Raw genomic sequence first — 26,214 nt, 5'->3', positions numbered from 1 at the left:
CCGACCAACACGGTGAAACCCCGTCTCTACTAAAAATACAAAAATTAGCCGGGCATGGTGGCACGCGCCTGTAATCCCAGCTACTCAGGAGGCTGAGGCAGGAGAATCGCTTGAACCTGGGAGGTGGAGGTTGCAGTGAGCCGAGATCGTGCCACTGCACTCCAGCCTGGGCAACAGAGTGAGAATCCATCTCAAAAAAGAAAAAAAAAAAATACGGCAAACAGCCAGGAGGCAGCTGGCTCTCAGGTAGCCAGGTCAGTGTTCAGCTCCAGTTCAGCATGTACCGGCTTTGCGAGAAAACCTCAGTGGGTGTGATACACTGCACACACCTGGGAGGGGTATACTCACAGCTACCCAGCTAAGACGAGCTATCCCAGGCTCAGGAGCACTCCTGGCCCGCAGCTTAGGATGGCCTCAGGGTGACAATCCCCATCTGCAGCTAGCAGTTGTCAGGGGCCCCACAGCCCCAGCAGCCTGAAGGCTTGGTAGCGACCGTGGCTGAATCCAACCATACTAAAATCAGGTGCCCTTTGATGAAGCTGTTTTGCCAAGTGGAAAAGTACTTTTTCCTTAAAATAAAGCAAGATCCTTCCATTGTTTGTTTTTCTAAGTAAGGGAGGGGGTGAGAGTGCCACTAGGAAGGTGCCTCCAGCCTGATTCCTGTCTGCACGCTTGCAACTGCTGTAAATTCCCATAGCAGGCGAGGAAGCTCCCATGGCATTGAGGGTGGGCTGTAAGCTCTGTAGACAGACTGCCTGGGGTCAGCCACCTCCTAGCTGCACAGTTTTAGAAAGGTTCTGAGCCTCTCTGTGCATCTGTGCACCACGGTCTTCATCTATAATCTGGTGATGATGCGATAATTGTGACCTTTAAACAAGGAAAATACTCCTGGAAAACACTCAGAACAGTGTCTGGCCACATAAAGCTGTTCTCATAGTAACTTTTTTTTTTTTGGAAGACAGTGTCTCTCTCTCTATCCCCCAGGCTGGAGTGCAATGGCACAATCTCGGCTCACTGCAACCTCCGCCTCCCAGGTTCAAGCAATTCTCATACCTCAGCCTCCCAAGTGGCTAGGATTACAGGCGCCTGCCACCATGCTGAGCTAATTTTTGTATTTTTAGTAGAGATGGGGTTTCGCCATGTTGGCCAGGCTGGTCTCGAACTCCTGACCTCAGGTGATCCACCCACCTCGGCCTCCCAAAGTGCTGGGATTATAAGCGTGAGCCACCGTGCCCGGCCTCTCACAGTATTTTTAAATTTAATTTCACCCACAAATTTTACATCTCAAATCAGGTACGTAGGCCTCAGAATACAAACTTCATAAGTTCATAAACATTTTTCTTAGGATTCTAAACCCTTCAGTCTGCTCACTCAACCAGTTCCAAGGTACATACCCTCTCCTGTAAGATCTTAGTCTCTGTGTAGTAGTCAATGGGTTTCATGGCATAGGGAAGGTCTTCAGTTCCATTCTTGATATCGACGCCCTCAAAGATGACACTGGCACTGCTGGTTAAAATGAGTTTCTGACAGAGGAAGGTCAGAAAAAATAAAAGTCACAAATTATCACAATTCAAACAGTGCATGATCCTGTATGAAAGAGAATGAGGGGCATCCCTTTGCTGCCCTCGCATTCGAGGCACTGAAGAAATTATTTACTGCAATGCCTTTGCTTTTCATGCCTTCTTAAAATAATCCAAAGATCACCATCTTTTGCAGCTATGTGGATTCCAGACACACTATGTATTACATTCTAACCAAGAATCAAGAGATCTTGGTTTCAAAACAAGGGATAACACATTTTTTCTATCCCATCACACCTGAGAGATAGAATAGACTTTCATTCATGGTATCTCACTATGACAGTGATTCTCTGTTGTAAGTGAAGGGCAGCCCGCAAACTTCTAGGAAGATGTCTGAAAAAGATCACTGGCTATTCTGATAGTGACCTGGCCACGTGAACACTCATAGGAATACACACACCACACGACCTCTTAAGAAATGCTATTCTAAAGGAAGATGTTCTCTTATGAGGGTCCCCAGTGTCCAGCCTGCTGGTTAAGAGAAGCTCATCCAACACTGAACACCATTAGCGTGAATCATATCGTTCCCATTCTTATTCAACATTGTATGAGAAGCTCTAGCTAGAGTGGTAGGGTAAGATAAACACGAATTTATAATGGTTTGAAAAGAAACTGAACTTCCATCACTTACAGATAAGAGAAAAATCTACACAGAAAACACAGGCAAATATGTAGAAAATATTAGCATTTGGCAAAGTTGCTGAATTAAAAATCAATATACAAAAATTAACTAGTCATATATTAGCAATAACTGAAAATGTAATAGAAAGTTATTAAATAACAAAAAACGAAGTACATACAAATAAATTTAACGAGATATGCAAAATCTTTACGAAGTAAAGTATAAAACTCTATTGATGACATTAAAGAGCGAGATAAACAGAAACATATCCCATATTTATGGACAGGAACACTCAATATGGGAAAGATGTCAATTCTCTCCAAAATTACCTACAAGTTCAACACAATTACAACAGCAATCTCAGCTGGCTTTAGCAAGGAACTGGTTAAGCCAAACATATGTAGAAGAACAAACGGCTCAGAATAGCCAAGTGAAGTTTGAAGAAATTGGTTGGGGGTGTGATTTATCTACGGTACACTGAGACTTATCCTAAAAAGGCAGAGCTTCTCTGCATGGGCAGACAGGGAGGTCAATGGGGCAGAGGGGAGAGCCTGGGAACAGGCCCATGTAAGACACAAACACCTAAGACATGCTGCAGATGGTGTGCAGCGATGCAGAAAGGATGGATTATGCAATAAATGGCACTGAACTGGTTATACACATGGAAGAAAGTTAGATCTCTATCTCACACCATATGCAAACATAAATTCCTGGTGGATTAAAGACTGAAATGTGGAAAGCAACACTTAAAACCTTTGAGGAAAAAAAGTACATTAAATAATCTTTTGATCTCAGTGTTGGAAAATGTTCCTTCAATACAACACAGCAATCACTTTCTGCACTCTTACCCACTAAGCCACTCTGCCCCTTCAGTAAATAAACCAGAGTTACATATGCCAAGATGAATAAAGAAAAACGTAACATTGGGGAAAAAAGCAAGTTGCAGGAGGATCTGTTCAATAAGATATCATTGTATAAAATCTTATAACATGCAATCCAATACTTTATATTGGTTACACATGGAGCAAATGGAAATAAACCCAAATTCAGAATTGCTATCCATGGCTACAAGAAGAGAGCAGTGGCATCGAGGATGGGCACACATTACACATGCCAGTAATGTTGTTTCTTAAATGCTGTGGTGAGTGGAGAGGTGCTGTTTTATTCTCAAATCTTGTTGTTTTTTTAATTTTTTTTTTAAGAGACAAGGTCTTGCTCTGTTGCCTAGGCTGGGGTGTAGTGTTGGGATCATAGCTCACTGCAGCCTGAAAATCCTAGGCTCAAGCGATCCTCCTGCCTCAGCGTCCCGAAACAGTTGAGGCTACAGGTGCATACCACCACACCTGGCTTTTAAAAATTCGTGTAGAGGTGGGGTATTGCTATGTTGCTCAGGCTGGTCTTGAACTCCTTGGCTCAAGGGATCTTCCCGCCTTGGCCTCCCAAAGCGCTGGGATTACATGTGTGAGCCGCCACACCTGGGGCGCAAATCTTTTTTGTATGCCCCCAACCTTCCATTTAACAAAGAGCAGCAGGGCCCTTCCCAGGGCTCCAGTTACATCAGCATGGCTGAGTGCAGAGTCTGGGACTTGGAGAATCTGCTTTGACCCCACCTCTCCCATTTACTAGCAAAGAGACATCGTTTAGCCCCTGGTCACCCAACGAGGAGCTAATTAGGTGAAAACTGCAGCAGGGCAAAGCATCTTGTCAACTGCTAGGGGTCAGTTATAAGTGATCTTTTCCAGGGCCCAAGCCCAGAAGAGCTCCAACCCTGCTGGGCCGGCTGAGGATGCTGCGGACCAGCCAACAGTGCCAGGACAGGTTGTTGGGAGAGGAACCCCCTGGCTTGCTTCAAGTTTTTCTCTTAATTTATGCAGTACCTGTGGCATGCATCCCTGTGAGGGTCAGGATACTGAGCTGACAGGGAGCTGTTTTAGCCAGTGGCTGGAGTCCTATAAAGACAATTCTAAGAACCAGGAGGATTGGTAACAATGCAGCAAGCTATGATGGGCAGAAAATTCGTATCCCCTCAGGCCTGAGTTATAACACGTTTCTATTGGCTAAGGGTAAACACAGTTTGCTTTTCTTTTAAAATATAAGCAAGGTCTGGAAAACAATGTGGTGGCTCCTCAAAAGGTTAAACGTAGAACTAGTATATGATCTAGCAACCCTACTTCTGGGTATATGCCTGAAAGAATTGAAAACAGGGACTTGAACAGATATTTGTACACTTGTGTTCATAACACTATTGTTTACAATTGCCAAAAGGTGAAGACAACACAGATGTCCATCCATGGCTGAATGAATAAACAAAATGTGGCCCATCCATACAGTGAAATATTGTTCTGCCTGAAAAAGGAAGGACATTCCAACACATGCTACAACATGGATGACCCCTGAGGACATCATGCTCGGTGAAAAGCCAGACACAAAAGGAGAAATACTACATGAGTCCACTTCTGTGAGGTCCCTATAGTTGTCAAACCCATAGAGACAGAAAGTAGAAGGGTAGTTGCCAGGGGCTGGGTAGGGAAGGGCGATTGAGGAGTTGCTGTTTAATGGGTATAGAGTTTTTATTAGGGAAGAAGAAAAAGGTTTAGAGATGGATGGTGGTAATGGCTATACAACATTGTGAGTGTACTTAATGCCACTGAACTCCGCACTTAAAAATGGTTAGGATGGTAAATTGTATGTGATATATATTTTATCACAATAAAAATATAAGCAATGTCTAGTTCTGCAGCTCTTTAACTGAAGGCTAATAGGCTTGAGGTCCTCAGATGTTCTATTTGTGTGCAGTTAGAATATTACATCTCAAATCAGCCTTGGCAAGCAGACCTTCACCATCTCCAGTGACTCCAAGGGCTTCATTTCTAAGATCTTCCCAACACTTTAAGAAGCAACCCCGCCTAGGCCCAGGGAGACTGCAAGAACTACGGCCTTGCACCCTTAGAAAGGGCCATCACGTGCTCCTGACAGCACTCACTCCAGCCTTCCCCTTACCTGAACCCCAGCCTCTTTGCAAGTTTCAATGACATTCTTGGTGCCAATGTAATTCACTCTATAAAAGAGCTCCTTGTTGTTACTGGATGGTGGGGGTGATGCACAGTGGAAAACTGTGTTTACACCTTTCAGAGCTGGGTACAGATCCTGGAAAAGCAAAGAAAGACAAAATAATCATTCCTGCTTTGACAGGTCAATGGCATTCTCATGTTTTCACCCTCCAACCTGTGGCTTGTAGGTTCCTTGTCTTATAATTCTATAATCAATATGGAAATACATTTTCATAAAAGAATCAATGATACCGAAGTACATGGGATGGAAACCAAGTTGTCCCTTTAATCACCTTCTCCCCACTAACTAGTCCCCAGTCAAAAGGGGTTTGGGGCATGAGAAGCCTGTGGGATCCACACAGAGGCAACATCCTTTTGGGTGGTTCAGAGCAGGCACCTAGGAGGTAAAACTCCCCAGGAAAGTGAACTCAGATAGAAATTATGAATCACATGAAAAAGTTCCACACCATTAAAGACAGTAAATAGCCAATACACAGGCATATTCCTTCCCGTGAAACTTGACACAATACGGCAACCTGAAAGGGATTTTTAAAACAGGTCTGTTTGATTTACTGCTAAAAGGAACAAGAGCTCCTGAGAGAAATGGCTGACTGCAGATCTGGGACAGGAAACACACAAGAGGAACCAGGCACACCTTGTACCAGAGAGTGAGGATGCTAGCTAGCTAAGACTACCGGGGTCACGTTAAAAGCACTCAAGTGCCAACCTGAAGAGGTTCCCACTGGGCAAAGAAGGGACAGCTTGACCACAAGCAAGAATAAAAATTCAGGTAAATAAAGGGAAAGAATCAAATATTTATTCTGCATTAAGGTATAAAGACTGGAGCTACTAAATGAAGACTAATAGCATGTCACCATTTTGTCAAACCTTAATTAAGTAATATGATCTAAGTATGATTCATGTTTGTCACCAAAAGACAATTATGACAATTATGTGCCAATTAATATTTTGCCACAATTTCCTCTCTCTACATACAATCACATGATTTTTTTTTTGAAACCAGTCAAGTAAGTTGCAGACATCATGCTGCCTCTAAACGCTTCACCAGGTATCTCCTAAGAACAAAAGCATTCTCCTAAATAACCATAAAACAATGATCACACTCAAGAAACTTAACAGATATGATGTTCTTATCCAATAATTAGTCTATATTCAAATTCCCCCAATTGTCCCAATAATGTCTTTTATAGCCTTTTGTTTTGGGGTCCAGGATCCAATTGCGCATGACATGTAGTATTTAGTCCTCAGGTCTCTTCCATCTCTTTTAATCTGAAACAAATTCCCGTCTTTTCTGTCTTATTTTAATGCTGCCATTTTTCAAGGGTTTGGGTTATTTTATAGACTGTCCTTCAGTTTGGATTAGTCTGTTTCCTCAAGATTAGATTCAGGCTTAATGGTTTTGGCAAGAATACCACATCAGTGGTGGTGCGTCCTTCTCAGGGAATTACCTCAGTAGGTGCAAGTCTGTCCCACTTTTGGTGATATTAAGTTGGAGCACGTGGTGATGATGATGGCTGCCAGATTCCGGCCATCAAAAAGGTACCTTTTCCTTTGCAATTGATAAGTAATCTGTAGCATGTTAATTCTACCAATTAACCTCAGCATTTATTGATAGTCCTTGCCTGGAACAATAATCAATGTACTGGGTATAAAATGGTGACATTCTAAGTCTAGCCTTTTAATTCATGGCCTTTACATTTATTAGTTGGCATTCCTCTGTAGAGCTTCCCCTTCTCCCTGACCCCAATTGTTATTTTCAGTATTTCTACGGACCCATGGATTCTTTTTTATTTTATTTTTTTGAGACATTGTCTCGCTCTGTCGGCAAGGCTGGAGTGCAGTGGCATGATCTCAGCTCACTGCAACCTCTGCCTCCCGGGCTCAAGCGATTCTCCCGAGTAGCTGGGATTACAGGCGTATGCCACCATGCCCGGCTAATTTTTTTGTATTTTAGTAGAGATGGGGTTTCACTATGTTGGCAAGGCTGGTCTCGAACTTCTGACCTCAGGTGATCCACCCGTCTTGGCCTCCCAAAGTGCTGGCATTGCAGGCGCTAGCCCTGCACCCAGCCCACGGATTCTTTTTGAAATCAAAATGCATTGTCATCCACTACTGTTATGTTTTGAGAGGCTCAAAATGCTCAAAATGTCCCACATTTGGCCAGGGGAAGCCCTTCAAGTTGGCTCTTGTATCTTCTTGGCAGGTCCCCATTCATTTTGTGCTAAGAAAATGTCCCAGACTCATTTTGTACTGCCCTTGCCCTAGGGTCCTAGAATGAGCAATTTTCCCAAGAAGCCCTAGTTCTTTTTATGGGAAATGGTATATATAAACCCAAATCTGAGCACTAGGCATGCTTATTACTATTGGAGTATCAGAAGTAATAATACCCCAGAGGGAAAAACTGAACCAGAGTCCGATCAAGTCTTTAGTCCAGTAGAAACATAATAAAAGTCACAGTGACTTTAAAGTTTGTAGTAATGACATGAAAAAGTAAAAAGAAAAAGGTGAAATTAACTTTAATGAGACAGTTACATTCCTTTTTTCTGTAGGTAGTTTTTGAAATCTGGTGTGGACTTCACACTTACAGTGCTTCTCAATTCTGACTTGCCACATTTTAAGTGCCCAATAGTTGCACGTGGCTAATGGCTGCCTTAATGGACAGCGCCATCCCAGATCTACCAGTATACAGAAAATATTGGAGGACAGAAGGGCATGTTAAACGCAATGGGGATGTAATCGGCAAAACCCAGACTGTGGGAAATACTACAGCACCATAAACATGGTTTCTACTAAACATCAGTTATTCAATAAATAGACTGAAGTTTAAAAAGATGAAGGGAATCGTAAATTAAAAGAGAGCTAAATATTTCAACCAAATCCATAGTCTTGATCTTGCTTGGTTCCTTATTTGGAAAAACAATAATACAAAAACATTTATAAGACATTCAGGGATATCTGAACGCTGGCTAGATACTAAGGAACTACTGTCAATGTTTTTAAAAATAATCCTTATCTTTTAGAGACAAATACTGAAATATTTGCAGATAAAATGATATGATGTCTAGGATTGACTTCAACATAATCTGAGGAGGAATATAGGTGAAACACGATTGGCCATGAGCAGAGGTGGGGAGGAGGAAATCTCCTACAATGCAAGAAAGAGAGGATGAGAGACAGACGATACAATGAAAGACCACCATATGTCCAGCACGGCTTCTAGAAAGAGAGAAAAGAGGTAGAGTTAATCTTTGAAGAATTTTCCAGAAATGAGGAAAGACATTCATCTTCAGATTGCACAGGCCTACCAGGTGTTAAGATATAAAATCAAAACTAAAACTCAGGCCCAGATATATTCTCTACAGAGTATAAATGATAAAAAATAAAATCCTAAAACATGAGAGGGAAAGCCAGACAACCTACAAATGAACAACGACCGGCTTGAGAGTAGACTTCCTGTCAGCAACAAAAGATGCACAAGACCGGGGTGACTTTAAAAGTGTTATGGGCCGGGCGCGGTGGCAACGGTGGCTCATGCCTGTAATCCAAGCACTTTGGGAGGCCGAGACGGGTGGATTACTTGAGGTCAGGAGTTCAAGACTAGCCTGGCCAACATGGTGAAACCCTGTCTCTACTAAGAATATAAAAATTAGTCATGGGTGGTGGTGGGCGCCTGTAATCCCAGCTACTCGGGAGGCTGAGGCAGGAGAATTGCTTGAACCCAGGAGGCAGAGTTTGCAGTGAGTCAAGATCACGCCACTGCACTACAGCCTGGGCAACAGAGCAAGACTCCGTCTCAAAAAAAAAAAAAAAAAAAGTGTTATGTAATACATATTGTGTGTATAAAACTATATAACTATATATACATAAACTTTATCTATATGTATGTATATCTGTCTCTCTCCTCTCTCTCTCTCTACTGACTATAAAAACACATTAAAAAAAAAAAAGAAATGGGGGTCTTGTTATGTAGTCCAGGCTAGTCTTGAACTCCTGGCCTCAAGTGATCCTCCCACCTTGGCCTTCCAAATAGCTGGGGGACTACAAGTGCATACCACCACACCCAGCTGAAAGTACATTTTAAAAGTCCTTCTCAGCTGGGCGCAGTGGCTCACACCTGTAATCCCAGCACTCTGGGAGGCCGAGGCGGGCGGATCACCTGATACAAGGAGTTCAAGACCAGCCTGGCCAACATGGTGAAACCCTATCTCTACTAAAAATACAAAAATTAGCCGGGCGTGGCGGTGGGCACCTATAATCCCAGCTATTAGGGAGGCTGAGGCAGGAGCATCGCTTGAACCTGGGAGGCGGAGGCTGCAGTGAGCTTAGATTGTGCCACAGTCTGGGCAACAGAGCAAGACTATGTCTAAAAAAATAAAAATAAAAATAAAATAAAATAAAATAAAAAAAAAAAGGTCCTCTCCTGCCATGTCTTTCACCCACATCACATCGACCTTGGACTTAGCTTAGATTTCATGATCCACCAGCACCACCTTTGCCTTGTTCCCCTCTCCCTTTATTAAATTTGTCTAGTAAACTCCAACCCTGGTTAAATGCAACTCGCCCCTTCTCCATGCTTGTGGCTGAGCAGTTGAGTGTAGCTGGAGAACAACATGGCATGCTGGAGGGTTCCCTTGAAATCTGTACTCAAGGAAAGCTGAAATAATATACTAGCAACAACAGCATGGCAGCGGGGGAGCCTTTTGGAGAGAAGTGAAAGCTTGCTAAGGATTCTCGTCTCCTTTGAGGGGACAAAGCAGTGATCGAAAAACAAAATTCCTGCTTTTGTGGAGTTTACATTCTATGGTAGAGAGGACAAATTTCAGAGATTTCCTCTGCTCTGTATCCGCTCATGGTCAATCATGTTTCAATCAGGACAAATAAGCAAACAAACAAGTAAATCTAGAGGACGTCCGTACTGGCAGGTGTTATGCAGAAACTAGAGCAGAGTAAGGGAGACCAGCGGGGGCCTGTTCCTTAGCACAGGGTGGCTGGAGATTTACAGGAAGCTAGGGAGCAAGTTCTGTGGTTCAGGAAGAGCATTCCTGACAGAAAGGACACCAAGTGCAAAGGTCCTGAGGCAGAAACTTGGTTGGTGGCCAGTGTGCCTGGGGCAGAGCCATGAGGCGGGTGTGGGAGGAAGTGGGCCAGACAGGTAGTGGGGACGTGCCGTGCAGGGCCTCATGGGTGATTACAGAGGCCTCTGTTTGCTTGACATGGGACTGGACGCCACTGGAGGCTTCTGTACAGAGGGCGGTGTGATCGGATTTATCCATTAAGAGTCCCTCTAACATCTAGGTGAGAGAGTGATGGTGGCTTGGACCAGGGTGGCAGCAATGGAAGGGGTGAGAAGTTGTTGGATTGGGGATCTATTCTGAGTGGAGTCAACAAGATTTCCTGATGGATGGGATGAAGGGCATGAGAGAGAAAGGAATCGGGCAGGGATGAATCTAAGGTTTTTGGTTGATGGAACTGGAAAAGCAGAGTAGGCCATTTATGGAGATAGAGAAGACTTAGAAGAAATAGGTTTGCTGTGGTGGGGGAGGGGCTTGCGTCAGGGAAGCAGGAGCTTAATTTTGGATGTAGCAAGCTTGAAGCGTCCATGAGGTATCCAAACAGGGATGTCCAGCAGGCATACACACACACACGCTCACACACACACACACACGCACACACACACACACGCACGCACACACACACACACATGCCTGAGAGAGCTAGGGGTTGGAGATAACAAGCAGGGAGCACATCAGCTTCTAGACAGTAATTAATCCATGAGATGGGATGGAGTCACTGCGACACTGTCTAAACTTGGAGAAGAAAAGAGAGTAAGTCCTGGAGTCTGCAAAGTTTAGAAATGATAGTGATCAGGAGACAATCAGTGAGGCAGGAGGAGAAATGAGTGAGGTGGTGTCTCAGAAGGCAAGCAAAGAAAGCATCAGATGCTGCTACAGGGCCAAGTCAGAGGAGGACTGAGATTCAACCACTGGATATGGTTGCCTCAAGGTCCCTGGTGGCAGTGACTGGGTAGGGAAGAGGAGGTGGCTTCCAGCTGGCACCAGGATGGGCACTTTGGTGGGGATGAGGTGTCCTCGGGAACAGCAGGGGAGGCTGAGTAGAGACATGGATGTGGGCAGGTTTGTGGAGATGGTGCTTGGTGGTACCAAGGGTCTGCTTGAGGGCCATGGCCATGCACAAGGCAAGATTTAACCAGGGTGGGGGTTACAATGTGAAGTACACTGTGGTGGCCACATTTATTTGCCACCTGGGCCAGGCTCTAGTCCCCGGTGACTCCATTAAACACGAGTGTAGGTGTTGCTGTAGAGGTATTTTGTAGCTGTGGTTGACATCTACAACCAGCTGACTTTAAGTAAGGAGATTACCCTTGCTACTCTGGACAGGCAGTATATACTCAGTTCAAAGACCTTAAAAGTGAAACTGAGGTTTCTGTAAGAAGAAATTCTAACGTGGGACCACAGCATCAATTCCTGCCTGAGTTTCTGGTCTGCCCTACAAATTTCAGACTTGCCTAGTCAGCCCCCACAATCGTGTAAACCAATTCTGTGAATTAAATCTCAACCTCTCTTTCTCCCTCTCACCCACCCATCTCTCTCCTTGCCCTTCTCCACACATCCCCCTGCTGGTGTTTCTCTGGAGAAACTTTATGGATACATACAACCAGAAGAGAAAGGGGAACGGGGTGAAGACTATGCAAGCGAACAAGTGGACCAGGGAACTAAAGGCAGTGAGGCACGAACAGGCTGAGCCATGGTGGGCATGGCTGGATGTCTGGGTGGGGTTAAGGAATCGGGACAGCTGAGGCACTAGAGGGCATGAGCTGGACAGAGAGGAGCTAGTGCTCAGAGTAGAATGCCTGCAACTGAGAAGAAGGAGAGGACGTGCTTACTAGTGATGACAGGGGAGTGGAGGGCAACATCATTGGGTGAGAGGAGGCCAAGGATGAGAGAGGCGAGGGCATTGGTAGGGTCATCTACATGAACACTGAATTCACCAATAATAATGCCAGAAAGGAGCTGAAATCACTGAGAAATGATGTGGAGTCACTGGGAAGGGGAGCAGGCGGCTGTGGGTGGCCACCACAAGGAGGGAACGGTGTCGGGGTTTGTACAGTCTGAGGGTATCCTCTTCAAAGCTGGAGAGGCTTAGAGCACCATGAGGGAGAATGGTTCGGAGGCAGCAATGATGAGCATGGAAGATGTCTACCCCATCTCCAGGCCTGGAGGTGTGAGCAGCACGGGAGAGAAAACAACCGTAACTTTGCAGCGGAAGCAATGGCCTTAATATTTCATCAACAAACCATATAGCGAATGACACCAAAGCCAAGAATAAGGGCCCAGTGACAGGCTGAGGGAAGCCATCCATAATAAGTACAACGGGCACAGGATTGGCATCCCAACTAGATCAACAAGGAAGCAAAGGTAACCCCAAAGACAAAGGGGCAAAGGACACAGACAAACATTTCACACAGGAGGAAGCCTGAAAGCCGATCACCCAGTGGCAGAGTGGCTGGTTACTTGGTCAGGGAGGACATGTGACTCTGAACATCAGTGAAGCACCACTTCATACTTCTCAGAATGGCAACACCAAAAAGTCTAGTTATGCCCAGTGTTGGCAAAGATGTGAAGCAATGGGGCTTGTGCCACACTGTGGATATGGAGGTAAAATTGACATAGCAGCTTTGCTGAGCCATTTGGCACCATCTAATAAAATTCAAGATATTCATACCCGTACAACATGGATGAAGCTTGAAAACATCATGCTAAGTGAAAAAAGTCAGGCACAGAGGCACAAATATTACATGATTCCATTTATATGAAATGTCCACAAGAGGCCAATCCATAGATGGGAAGTAGACGAGTGGCTGCCAGGGGCTGGAAGGGGAAGAGAGGGAATGGCTACAAGATTTCATTTTGGGGTAATACAAATATTCTGGAGTTAGATCATGGGAGACAGTTGCACAGCTTTGTGGATGTACTGAAAATCACTGAATTGCACACTTTAAAAATGTGAAATTTGTGGTACATGAATTATATCTCAATTAAAAAATCAAGACCCTGTGGCCCAGCACACACTTGTTTTGCAGTTGGAACAATACAGCCCATGGACGGCTTTTGAAGTCAAGTTTCACTGGCATACAGCCACAGCCATTTGTTCATTTAAGTGCTGACCATGGCTGCTTTTGTGCTACCAGGACACAGCTGAGTATCTGTGACAGAGATGATGGTTATTCATTCTAAGCAGTAAAAATGTGGTGTTCTTTCCTATAACTTTGAAAATTTTCACAATGAAACAATTGTTTTTCAAACAAATTGGCTGGCTTCTGAGCAAGGGAAGTATCGTGGTTTCCCTTCGTGGGCTCGTGGGAAATCAGCAAGGCTGCATGGTCCATTACCTGTCGGCTGCAGAGGTCACCCAGAAAGAACCGCACCTGGGGATTATCAAACCCTTGCTGGATATCAAATACATTGACGGCATATCCTCTTGCCAGCAACTGCTCCACCATGTGCTGCCCCAGGAATCCAGAGCCCCCGATCACTGTGCATCTCTTGGCCTGTGGAAAGAGAGGAACGGTGGGGAAGACCAGGGTAGTGAGGACTGGAAGCTACAGAGTCCAGACTTACATATCATGAGCCACTGCAATGGCAGATATACTTGTTTGTTTGGAACTCTTCTTGAGCCAAGTTGGAAGCTTTATATCATCCTGGTGTTCCATCACTAGTGCAACCCTAACCTTCTCTCCTGGGATCAGTAAGGAGGGAAGAGAGATAGCGAATGACACTGAGATTGACTTTGGTTGGGTTTGATGACAAGATCCATGCTTTGTATTCAGTGAAAGGAAATCAAACCACCTACGACCAAAACTGGACAATCTAAAAAACACCCCAAAAAACAGTGATACCTTCTTGTTCCCGACAGCTGATCCCTGGGCGCTTCTCTAAGGACAAAACAAAACAAAACAAAACGGCAGCCATTTGGTAGCTGATAGCTTGCACTGAAAACAACAGAAAGAAGAAAGCAGTCTCCATACTTGCAGGACAAAGTCAGTCCCTTTCCCTCTCTGGCCACAACAGGGCTGGGCTGTGTGGCTCTGGGCTCATCGCCCAACCCCTTCTTGCCTCAGCCTAGAAATCTAAGACCGCCTTGATGGGATCTCCTGGTGGGGCTGCAGTGAGGATGGATGAGCCCAGGGCTCTGCTTTCCCTCCTCCGAACTGCAAGGAAGTTGAAGAAATGGGGAGAGCCATGGTGTTTATGTCTCAGCCTCCACAACACACACGATTCCTTGGGTAATTCCAACTCTGGTGACTGGGCATAATGAAAGGACACAGTAGCACATGCAGGCACTTAAATACCCTCATTTCAGGATGTTGATGCCAAACTGTGGCTGCTGCACACCAGACAAGCTGGCTATGGGTGTCTGTGAGGAGGACCTGTGATATCCCTCCTCCCTAGGGTCTTTCTAAAACTGTATCTGGGCCTCCTTAAGATGACAACCTCCGATTTCCTTAGCTCATATACAGTAAATCCAACTTGGGTTTGTGGAAATGAAAGATCTTAAAGAAATTATGTTCTAGATTTAAAAAACAAACAAATCTCCCTACTTATTCCTTAAACATCAACACAATTGAGCTATGCAAGAGACTCAAGGGATGCCAGGGCCAGACATCCTCTCTAGATCCACCTCCCTCCCAGTTGGGGTGTCCCATCTGAAACAGCACTCATACTGGATTCCACCAGGCCCACCTGGAGCTGGCACTGTACTTTACCTTCATCTGTCCATGTGCAATCTACTAACAAAATCAGCCTCACCATTCTTCTACCACCCAAAACTAACTTCCCAACCTGTTCTTTTCTAGGCTTTATTCTGATTATTCCTAAACACATGTAATCATACCAGGTTACATGATTTGCACCTGGACTGAGATGTATATTTCCTCAAGTCATAGCCAAATTAAACACAAAACTCGCATCAATCCCTTTTCTAGCAATCCCTTTCTTCTCCCCTCCTCCCAAGTCAGCTGTACAGGCAAACTGTAGCTATTTAGAATAACTCTGAGCTGCCTGTTTCCCAAGCTGGGTTTCTGCAGTTTACTAAAAGTCTGGCTGAGCCCAAAGACAGTCAGAACTAGATATGTTTCTAAAGCATCCTGAAAGATTTCAGACTGCCTTGTTTATTTCATTTGGCATCTCTAGTTACAGGTGTTTCAAAAGGTTGCTAATCTCTTCAAAAAACAACCTTGCTGTTAGTCCAGTGTGATTTCATTTCACGATTTTCATTGTGACTAATCAGTATGCTACTCTTGGACAATGTGACGTGGATTATTTTATGATATTGAAATGTTCTATCAATAATGTTTGGGATGAGTAGGCCAATGGCTGTTCCCTGGAGACCCTTGTAGTGATGGGAATCAAACTGGCCTTTACCCCAGGGAAGTCAAATGTGTGATAATCATACCTATAATGCTGTGTGATTACAGGAGATCACATGAAACTTTTCATGACCACTTTTTACTTCTCACGGCCACAGTGGACAAGAATGAACATGTACTAACAATTAAGTATAAAACTCAAGACTGGAAACAGCAAGACTCCATAATGGGTTACTGAGGTGAGTTATACGATCAACCTCTTGGAGACAGTGTTAAGAATAGGGGCCAGGCACGGTGGCTCCTGCCTGTAATCCCAGCATTTTGGGAGGCCGAGGTGGGTAGATCACCTGAGGTCAGGGGTTCGAGACCAGCCTGGCCAACATGGTGAAACCCCGCCTCTACTAAAAATACAAAAAATTAGCCAGGTGTGGTGGTAGGCGCCTGTAGTCCCAGCTACTCAGGAGGCTGAGGAGGGAGAATTGCTTGAATCCGGGAGGCAGAGGTTGCAGTGACCTGAAATCACGCCACTGCACTCCAGCCTGGGCGACAGAGCCAGACTCCATCTCAAAAAAAAAAAAAAAAGAAAAAAAACCATTTAGGCAAACTAATCTAATTGCAATAGAATCTTGAGATAACAGAATAGTCTAGGGCGTTGGGTTTTTCCAACCCTTCTTGTTTTGCTTTGTTGTCAGCAGTGGGACCCTTTTCTCAGAGAGGTCTTATGCAGAACGTATAGTAAGTTAAGACAAATGTGTTCTTTTTATTTTAGTAGTCTAAATTTAGAACTTTTACTTCTTATAAAATCAGTCCACTAATGAGAGAAAAAAATGTTATTTCGAAGGACACAAAAATTTGAAACTAGCTGAAAATGGCAGTTTGCTATAACCATTGGAATCCACATTTGTTTGCTGGCTGCCAAGTAGCCATAAAACCCAAATTTACATAAATGAGGAACTGCAGATGGCACGTGGCTTCAACCACAGAGGCCCAGAGGAGGCTTGACTCTGAGTTCTACACCAAATACAGGGTGATTTCACGGCCCATGATAACCTCTTAGGGATCTTGAACCTATTAACATTTGATATAAACACATTTTGTCTTGATGTAATTACGTTGTTTGTTTTGTTTTGTTTGTTTGTTTGAGACAGAGTCTCGCTCTGTCGCCCAGGCTGGAGTGCAATGGTGTGATCTCAGCTCACTGCAACCTCCACCTCCTGGGTTCAAGTGATTCTCCTGCCTCAGCCTCCTGAGTAGCTGGGATTACAGGTGTCTGCCACCATGCCTGGCTAATTTTTTGTATTTTCAGTAGAGACGGGGTTTCACCATGTTGGCCTGGCTGGTCTCAAACTCCTGACCTCTGGTGACCCACCTGTCTCGGCCTCCCAAAGTGCTGGGATTTCACAGGTGTGAGACACCGTGCCCAGCCACATTTTTGAAGTGCAGCACTGATTAAGTATCAATCAAAGCAAACCTTTGCAGACTGATGTGAAGAATCTCCAGGAAGCCTGACAACGACCAGGCTCAACAATTTCTTCAAGTCCTCTCTGAGACTGAGACTTGCGACACTAAATCTTAGGCCTAATAAATACTGCTGCCATTTCACTAGGAAGCCCAGCCTGGTCTACTGGAGGCCACATGAAGGCAAACCAAGGTGCCCAGTTGACAGCCACCAGTTACTACCAGAGGTGTGAGCAAGGCCACCTGGGAGCATATGCTTCAAGGGGTCCCCATGTGATTGCAACTACATGCAAGAGCCCAGGGGAGACCATCCAAGAACACCCCAGCTGGGCTCAGCCGAAACCACAGTCATAAGCAAAGAAATGGTTGTTCTTTTAAACCACTGTGTTCTGATATTGTTACACAGCAATAAGTAACTGACACATCTTAAACAAAGCTATATATCTTACATAAAAAATACCCAACATTGATTAATACATGTACAAATACAATTTTTCACCCACAGGTAAATAGTATCAGCCTGTTGGTATGCACGTGTCAACTTTCTCCTTACCTGATTCTGGTTAACCTTTTCTATGTCAGCATTCACTTTGGGAGTGTCCTCTGTCAAATGAGTCCGTGTGACTTGGTCTCTCGTTGGCTCGCTAACTGCTGGTTCCATTTCGAAGCAAAATATGGTCCCGTTTGTAATCAACTTTTCTTTTCTTAAAGACATAGTTAGAGACAGACATTAATGTTGCCTAAGTCAAAACATCTTTAGTTGTTAGTGTTTTGGGCAGATGCCATCCCCCCGTTCATGTTTTTACAAATAGCTGAACCATAGCGACAGCTGTTCGACGAGACACTAGGCTCCTGAGTAGCTGGGATTACAGGTGTCTGCCACCATGCCCGGCTAAAGGGGCCAACGACTGGGCCTATGATTCACCACACTGTTAGATTAGAGGCGCACAGGAGGCCAGTTAAATCAGCTCACTTATCAGTTACAACATAAAAAACGTCGTTGGCATTGTAGCTTTTTCCATGGCTCTCCCACGCTTCAGTCAGCCTGGATTTCCCCTGTGGTGCTCATTAGGGTGTGGCAGTGCCCACACCTAGGGAGTCCTGCTCTGGGCCTATCACGAACTGTACGGATCTGCTCCAGTCACTTCCCTTTGCTGCAGCTCAGTTTTCCCATCAATGAAATGGGCACAAGGGCTCATGTCTAGGAGCTCAGGACATGGGATACTGGGACGGGGGATGAGTGGAGTGCAATAGGAGACGGAGCTCTCCTGCTTGGCTAAGTTAAAGCCGCCCTGACGATGCGTGGAGGAACTTAGCATCTTGGGCCATCAGAAACCCTTGAGAAGTGGTCAGAGTACGGTGGGCACCCAGCAGTTCACAGCAGGGAGACGGTAGCAACAAAATCCGACAACGTTGCCAAACAGAGGAGTACGGCTTTAGTGACAGCCCTTAGGGTGCTCCTCTCCTCAGTCACCCATGATACTGAACTGCAAACACAAAGATGCCACTTGACTATGATGTATTTGGTCTTGCATCCATGTCTTCTTGGTAGTTGCCAATTTACTTAGTCATGGCTCCCCTAACATCTGGAGATGGCAAAACCCACGACAAGACAAGAGTCTAACTTTGCTCATGAAAGGCTAGATTCACAGAACACTTCAGTGAGGAGGTGGCAGGCAGCACTGGGATTCCACCTGCTGTGATTGCTCCAATCCAACCCCACACCTCGAATTTTACACTCCTTGCCACTTTTAACGAATGGGCATGATCATGTGTCCCAGTGGGGACAGACTTTACGGGCATGTAGAAAGCCAAAATGGCCTTGAAATGGATGCAGGACCCTCAATGTCTGGAGGAGCCATTTGGGGGAACATTTTTCTGAACTCATAATGAAAGTTATTAAGAAACTGTATGTCAAAACTTGACTTGTCATGGCCATTTTTAGAATGCATTGAAGTCAATCTGTAGCTCTGTGCCTGCCCTGTCCCTCCCTTTATCCCAGAATCCCCTTCACATTGGTAGGGGCCCTGTCAACTGTTCATTCGAAAGACATGTGGCTGATATTGAACTCACTGGGACTCAATGTGTATCTAGACCAAAGCAGCTAGAGAACAAGGATTTTGGCACCTTGCACCAAAGCCTTGCCCACTGTTGCAACTTGGGCATGAAGCATAGTGCCCAGCACAAAGTGGGCACTCACATATCGGCCGGGGGTCATGAGACTACCATGTGTGGGCACACCCACCAGAGCTCCCATACTGCTCTCCATCGCATACATGCATATCCCATCTAAGGTGCAGGGGCTTCAGTGGGGCAAGTGACTGTTATTTAGTGATGATATAATCACGAATGCCCACTGCTGGCTTCTTATCCAGATTCCCCAGATATTCAGGGAACTGTGAGCAAATGAAAAGGCACATGGCATCTACAGGGGCAAGGAGATGGCTCACATCTGGCCTCTGACCCCACCAAGGCCTTATTGACCTCTGCTGGCAGGGGATCTGAGGGGCGTGTGCCTGGGGCAGTGACAGGACCGCATGACAGGCTAACTAGGCCAGCCGGGCTAAGCAAGCCCACCCCTGTGGAGTTCTGCTCTTGTAAGCCTCTGCTCCCCCTCTACACATGAGAAATCACAAATCACGCCACTCCTCAGTGCAGCTGGCAATAAATTAACCCAGAGTCGGCTGCCTGGGTTCAAATCCCAGCTACTATTCCTTACCAGCAGGTAGCCCTCGGGGGAGTTATTTAAAAGAACTGAGCTTGCCTTTCCTCATATGTAAAGTAAATGGCCTCATAAGGTCATTATGAGGATTGTGTCAAATACCTGTCAATACGCCATTCAAGGCAGCTAATTTTATTATCATTGTAACACGGCTTCCTGTGCAGGAGTCTTCCTGCCTATGCCTCCTCTTGGGCTGCCTTTGGACTCTCTCCACCACTTTAGTTCTCCCCTATCTAATCTGCTGCCATGCGGTATAAGCTTGGGCAGGCAGGGGCTGTCCTATCTGTCCTGGAAACGGCTCCCAGGTCCTGCCTAAAGGCTAACTCCTGGGGTTGTCGCAACAACTAGATGCTGGCTAACAAATAAACAACCAAGGACATGCTTTGTAAAGTAGGTGTACAGCGACAGCATGGGGCAGGAGTGTAAAGAAAGACTGGGACTTGCAAGCAAACTTGGGTGGAAAGAATCATTTCCTCTTTGGCCTCATTCAATGAATAGCATAATGACTAACACCAAATGCTTCATTCAGTTCTTCTTGAACCAAAAAGTAAGTTTAACTGCTCCCGTAGCCTTAAGTTTTGCATGAAAAGTAGGAAAAGAATGGGCCAAAAGAGGTCCTTGGAGGCCTGGTAGGCCCTAAATCCAATGACAAGTGGTCTTATAAGAGACATACAGAGGGGAAAGGCAGGGAGAAGAGGAGGAGGCCATGTGAAGATGGAGGCAGAGGTTAGAGTGATGTGGCTACAAGCAAAGGAACACCTGGAGCCACTAGAAGGTGGAAACAATGAAGAACGAGTCTCCCCTGGATCCTTCAGAGGGAACACAACCTTGTCAACACCTTGATTTTGGACTTGTGGCCTCCAGAACTGTGAGAGACACATTTCTGCTTTTCTAAGTCACCCAGTTTGTGGTCATCTGTTACAGCAGACCCAGCAAACTATACGAGTATCCTTTGTAGTGCCGAAATCCAAACAGCAGAGCTGCCAATTCCACAAGTCCCCTTGTATGACTAGCAAAAGCAAGAAGCCTTAGAGCCTATTCCTCTCCTCGTTTGCTAGAGGAGGATGTAGGAGGTGAAAGAAGAAACATGTCTCACCCCAACGGAGCTGTACTGCTGAAACAATAATCACACAATTCTTTGCAAACCAGCCTCTTGTCAAAACAAAATCTCCTTTGTCTCCAATTATATACCAATTATTTTAAAGTTTGTAAATACTATGAGTCAGATAAGAATTTTGGTGACAGCTTAGCTGTCTCTATGGGTTGCAGTACCCAGAGCTAGCCGTGCAAATGAGTCAGATCCCATAGGCAACCCCTGTCCCCTGCCTACTCACCTAAATTCACCATGTGATATACGCTTGGGTTAAAATGTACGTTGAGAATAGCTCTGACTGAATAGACGTTTCTGCAAAGAAGATCTACTTTAAAGATGGCTAAAAAGCACATGAAAAGATGTTCAACAGGCTGGGCGTGGTGGATCACGCATGTAATCTCAGTACTTTGGGAGGCTGAGGCAGGTGGAACACTTGAAGTCAGGAGTTCAAGACCAGCCTGGCCAACATGGTGAAATCCCGTCTCTACTAAAAATACAAAAATTAGCTGGGCGTGGTGGCACATGCCTGTAATCCCAACTACTTGGGAGGCTGAGGCAGGAGAATCACTTGAACCCGGGAGGCAGAGGTTGCAGTGAGCCAAGATGGTGCCGCCATTGCACTCCAGCCTGGGCGACAGAACAAGACTCTGTCTCAAAAAAACAAAAAACAAAAAATAAAAAACGATGCTCAACGTCACTAATCAACAGGGCAATGCAAATCAAAACCACAGTGAGGTGTCACCTTACACCCATTATTAGGATGGCTATTATCAAAAGCCAGAAAAGAGAAAATAGCAAGTGTCAGTGAGGATGTGGAGAACCTGGAACCCTCATATATTGTTCATGAGCATGTAAAATGGTGCGACGTTGTGGAAAATAGTATGGCAGCTCCTCAAAAAAATTAAACAGAGAATTACAATAGGATCCAGCAATTTCATGTCTGGGCATATACCCCCAAAAACTAAAAGCAGGGACTTGAAGAGAAATTTGTACATCCATGTTCACAGCAGCGTTAATCACTACAGCCAAAAGGTAGGAGCAGCAATGTGTCCACTGACAGATGAACAGATAAACAAAATATGGTCTAGCCACACACGGGCATATTCTTCAGCCATAAAAAGGAATGAAGTTCTGAGACATGCAACAACATGCGTGAACCTCGAGAACATTATGGTCAGTGAAATAAGCTAGACACAAAAGGACAAATGCTCTGTGAGTGGGGAGTGACTGCTGATGGGAACAGACTCTCAGTGCTGCAGGAGGAAAAGAGTTCTGAAGGCGGATGGGGTGATGGTCACTCAACAATGGGAATGCATGTAATGCCACTCAACTGTCCACCTAAATATGGTGAAGATGGTACATTTTCTGTTATGTCTACTTTACCACACAGACACACAGAAGAATAGCTCTGAACTACTGAAAACAAGACTCCAAAGAGCAATGTTTTAGGGGCTGGTGGATTGTTATGGTTCACACATCAGAAGCCTCAAGTCTTTTCCTTTAAAATGTTAGTTATTTGAATCCATTAAAAACCAATATGTGCACCCACGATGTACACTGGGACAAAATCTTAAGCTAAAAATAATATAGGAAAACAGAGATATGTTGTACTGGTGAAATCCAACCACCTTGCCCCACACCACAGGCCCATGGAAGGACAAAGTTGAGCTGAGCTGCCCCAGCAAAATAAGGCTAAACTGAAACCTCTAAAGAGATGTGACCTCAGTTCATTCCAAGAGGGCCGAATAGGAACAGCTCCGGTCTGCAGCTCCCAGCGTGATCAACACAGAAGATGGGTGATTTCTGCATTTCCAATGGAGGTACCTGGTTCACCTCGTTGGGACTGGTTGGACAGTGGGTGCAGCCCATGGAGGGTGAGCCAAAGCAGGGCACGGCGTTGCCTTACCCAGGAAGTGCAAGGGGTCGGGGGATTTCCCTTTCCTAGCCAAGGGAAGCCGTGACAGACTGTACCTGGAAAAACGGGACACTTCCGCTCAAATACTACACTTTTCCCACGGTCTTAGCAACCGGCAGACCAGGAGATTCTCTCCTGTGCCTGGCTCGGAGGGTCCCATGGCCATGGAGCCTTGCTCACTGCTAGTGCAGCAGTCTGAGATCCACCTGCGAGGCTGCAGCCTGGAGGGGGAGGGGCGCCCGCCATTGCTGAGGCTTGAATAGGTAAACAAAGTGGCTGAGAAGCTCGAACTGGGCAGAGCCCACCACAGCTCAGCAAGGCCTACTGCCTCTATAGACTCCACCTCTGTGGGCATGGCATAGCTGAACAAAAGGCAGCAGAAACTTTGGCAGACTTAAACGTCCTTGTCTGACAGCTCTTAAGAGAGCAGTAGTTCTCCCAGCATGGCGTTTGAGCTCTGAGAAAGGACAGACTGCTCCTCAAGTGGGTCCCTGACCCTCATGTAGCCTAACTGGAGACACCTCCCAGTAGGGGCCGACAGACACCTTATACAGGCGGGTGACCCTCTGGCACGAAGCTCCCAGAGGAAGGATCAGGCAGCAATATTTGCTGTTCTGCAGCCTCCACTGGTGATACCCAGGGAAACAGGGTTTGGAGTGGAGCTCCAGCAAATTCCAACAGACCTGCAGCTGAGGGACCTGACTGTTAGAAGGAAAACTAACAAACAGAAAGGAATAGCATCAACATCAACAGAAAGGACATCCACACCAAAACCCCATCTATAGGTTACCAACATCAAAGACCAAAGGTAGATAAAACCACAAAGATGGGGAGAAACCAGAGCAGAAAGGCTGAAAATTCTAAAAACCAGCGTGCCTCTTATCCTCCAAAGGATCACAGCTCCTCGCCAGCAACAGAACAAAGCTGGATGGAGAATGACTTTGACAAGTTGACAGAAGTAGGCTTCAGAAGGTCGGTAATAAAAAACTTCTCTGAGCTAAAGGAACATGTTCTAACCCATCGCAAGGAAGCTAAAAACCTTGAAAAAAGGTTAGATGAATGACTAACTGGAATAAACAGTGTAGAGAAGACCTTAAATGCCCTGATGGAGCTGAAAAACCATGGCACGAGAACTTCATGACATACGCACAAGCTTCAATAGCCAAATCAATCAATTGGAAGAAAGGGTATCAGTGATTGAAGATCAAATTAATGAAATAAAGTGAGAAGACAAGGTTAGAGAAGAAAAAGTAAAAAGAAACGAACAAAGCCTCCAAATAACATGGGACTATGTGAAAAGACCAAATCTACATTTGATTGGAGTACCTGAAAGTGACAGGGAGAATGGAACCAAGTTGGAAAACACTCTGCAGGATATTATCCAGGAGAACTTCCCCAACCTAGCAAGGCAGGCCAACATTCAAATTTAGGAAATACAGAGAATGCCACAAAGATACTCCTCAAGAAGAGCAACTCCAAGACACATAATTGTCAGATTCACCAAAGTTGAAATGAAGGAAAAAATGTAAAGGGCAGCCAGAGAGAAAGGTCGGGTTACCGACAAAGGGAAGCCCATCAGACTAACAGCAGATCCCTCGGCAGAAACCCTACAAGCCAGAAGAGAGTGGGAGCCAATATTCAACATTCTTAAAGAAAAGAATTTTGAACCTAGAATTTCATATCCAGCCAAACTAAGCTTCATAAGTGAAGGAGAAATAAAAACCTTTACAGACAAACAAATGCTGAGAGATTTTGTCACCACCAGGCCTGCCTTATAAGAGCTCCCGAAGGAAGCACTAAACATGGAAAGGAACAACTGGTACCAGCCACTGCAAAAACATGACAAATTGTAAAGACTGTCAATGCTAGGAAGAAACTGCATCAATTAACGGGCAAAATAACCACCTAACATCATAATGACAGGATCAAATTCACACATAACAATATTAACCTTAAATGTAAATGGGCTAAATGCCCCAATTAAAAGACACGGACTGACAAATTGGATAAAGAGTCAAGACCCATCAGTGTGCTGTATTCAGGAGACCCATCTCACGTGCAGTGACATACATAGGCTCAAAATAAAGGGATGAAGGGAGATCTACCAAGCAAATGGAAAGCAAAAAAAAGCAGAAGTTGCAATCCTGGTCTTTGATAAAACAGACTTTAAACCAACAAAGATCAAAAGAGACAAAGAAGGCCATTACATAATGGTAAAGGGATCCATTCAACAAGAAGAGCTAACTATCCTAAATATATATGCACCTAATGCAGGAGCACCCAGATTCATAAAGCAAGTCCTTAGAGACCTACAAAGAGACTTAGACTCCCACTCAATAATAATGGGAGACTTTCACACCCCACTGTCAACATTAGACAGATCAACAAGACAGAAGGTTAACAAGGATATCCAGGAATTGAACTCAGCTCTGCACCAAGAGGACCTAATAGACATCTACAGAACTCTCCACCCCAAATCAACAGAATATACACTCTTCTCAGCACCACATCACACTTATTCCAAAATTGACCACATAGTTGGAAGTAAAGCACTCCTCAGCAAATGTAAAAGAACAGAAAGCACAACAAACCGTCTCTCAGACACAGGGCAATCAAATTAGAACTCAGGATTAAGAAACTCACTAAAAACTGCACAACTACATGAAAATTGAAAAACCTGCTCCTGAATGACTACTGGGTAAATATCGAAATGAAGGCAGAAATAAAGATGTTCTTTGAAACCAATGAGAACAAAGACACAACATACCAGAATCTCTGGAACACATTTAAAGCAGTGCGTAGAGGGAAATTTATAGCACTAAATGCCCACAAGAGAAAGCAGGAAAGATCTAAAATTGACACCCTAACATCACAATTAAAAGAACTAGAGAAGCAAGAGCAAACACATTCACATGCTAGCAGAAGGTAAGAAATAACTAAGATCAGAGCAGAACTGAAGGAGATAGAGACACAAAAAACCCTTCAAAAAAAATCAGTGAATCCAGGAGCTGGTTTTTTGAAAAGATCAATAAAATTGATAGACCGCTAGCAAGACTAATAAAGAAGAAAAGAGAGAAGCATCAAATAGACACAATAAAAAATGATATAGGAGATATCACCACCGATCCCACAGAAATACAAACTACCATCAGAGAATACTATAAACACTTCTATGCAAATAAACTGGAAAATCTAGAAGAAATGGATAAATTCCTGGACACACACATCCTCCCAAGACTAAACCAGGAAGAAGTTGAATCCCTGAACAGACCAATAACAGGCTCTGAAATTGAGGCAATAATTAATAGCCTACCAACCAAAAAAAGGCCAGGACCGGACGGATTCACAGCCGAATTCTACCAGAGG

At 44.8% G+C, this 26,214-nt stretch overlaps 1 protein-coding gene across 2 annotated transcripts in view; it reads right to left on the bottom strand.

Annotated features, from left to right (window-relative positions):
• Positions 1 to 26,214, bottom strand: part of NSDHL (NAD(P) dependent steroid dehydrogenase-like) — a 38,468-nt gene that overhangs the window by 5,243 nt on the left and 7,011 nt on the right. For both annotated transcript variants that reach the window (XM_003804969.3, XM_003804968.3), the window contains 4 exons: positions 17,672 to 17,822; positions 13,684 to 13,842; positions 5,203 to 5,349; positions 1,395 to 1,523 (listed from right to left, as the gene is read on the bottom strand). In XM_003804969.3, coding sequence (XP_003805017.1) covers positions 1,395 to 1,523; positions 5,203 to 5,349; positions 13,684 to 13,842; positions 17,672 to 17,779 — 543 coding nt within the window. In that variant the 5' untranslated portion in view covers positions 17,780 to 17,822. The remainder of the gene's footprint in view (positions 1 to 1,394; positions 1,524 to 5,202; positions 5,350 to 13,683; positions 13,843 to 17,671; positions 17,823 to 26,214) is intronic.

This window comes from Pan paniscus, chromosome X, assembly GCF_029289425.2.
Source record: "Pan paniscus chromosome X, NHGRI_mPanPan1-v2.0_pri, whole genome shotgun sequence".
NCBI classification, from domain to species: domain Eukaryota; kingdom Metazoa; phylum Chordata; class Mammalia; order Primates; family Hominidae; genus Pan; species Pan paniscus.
This window is presented reverse-complemented; position numbering and strand designations above follow the sequence as displayed.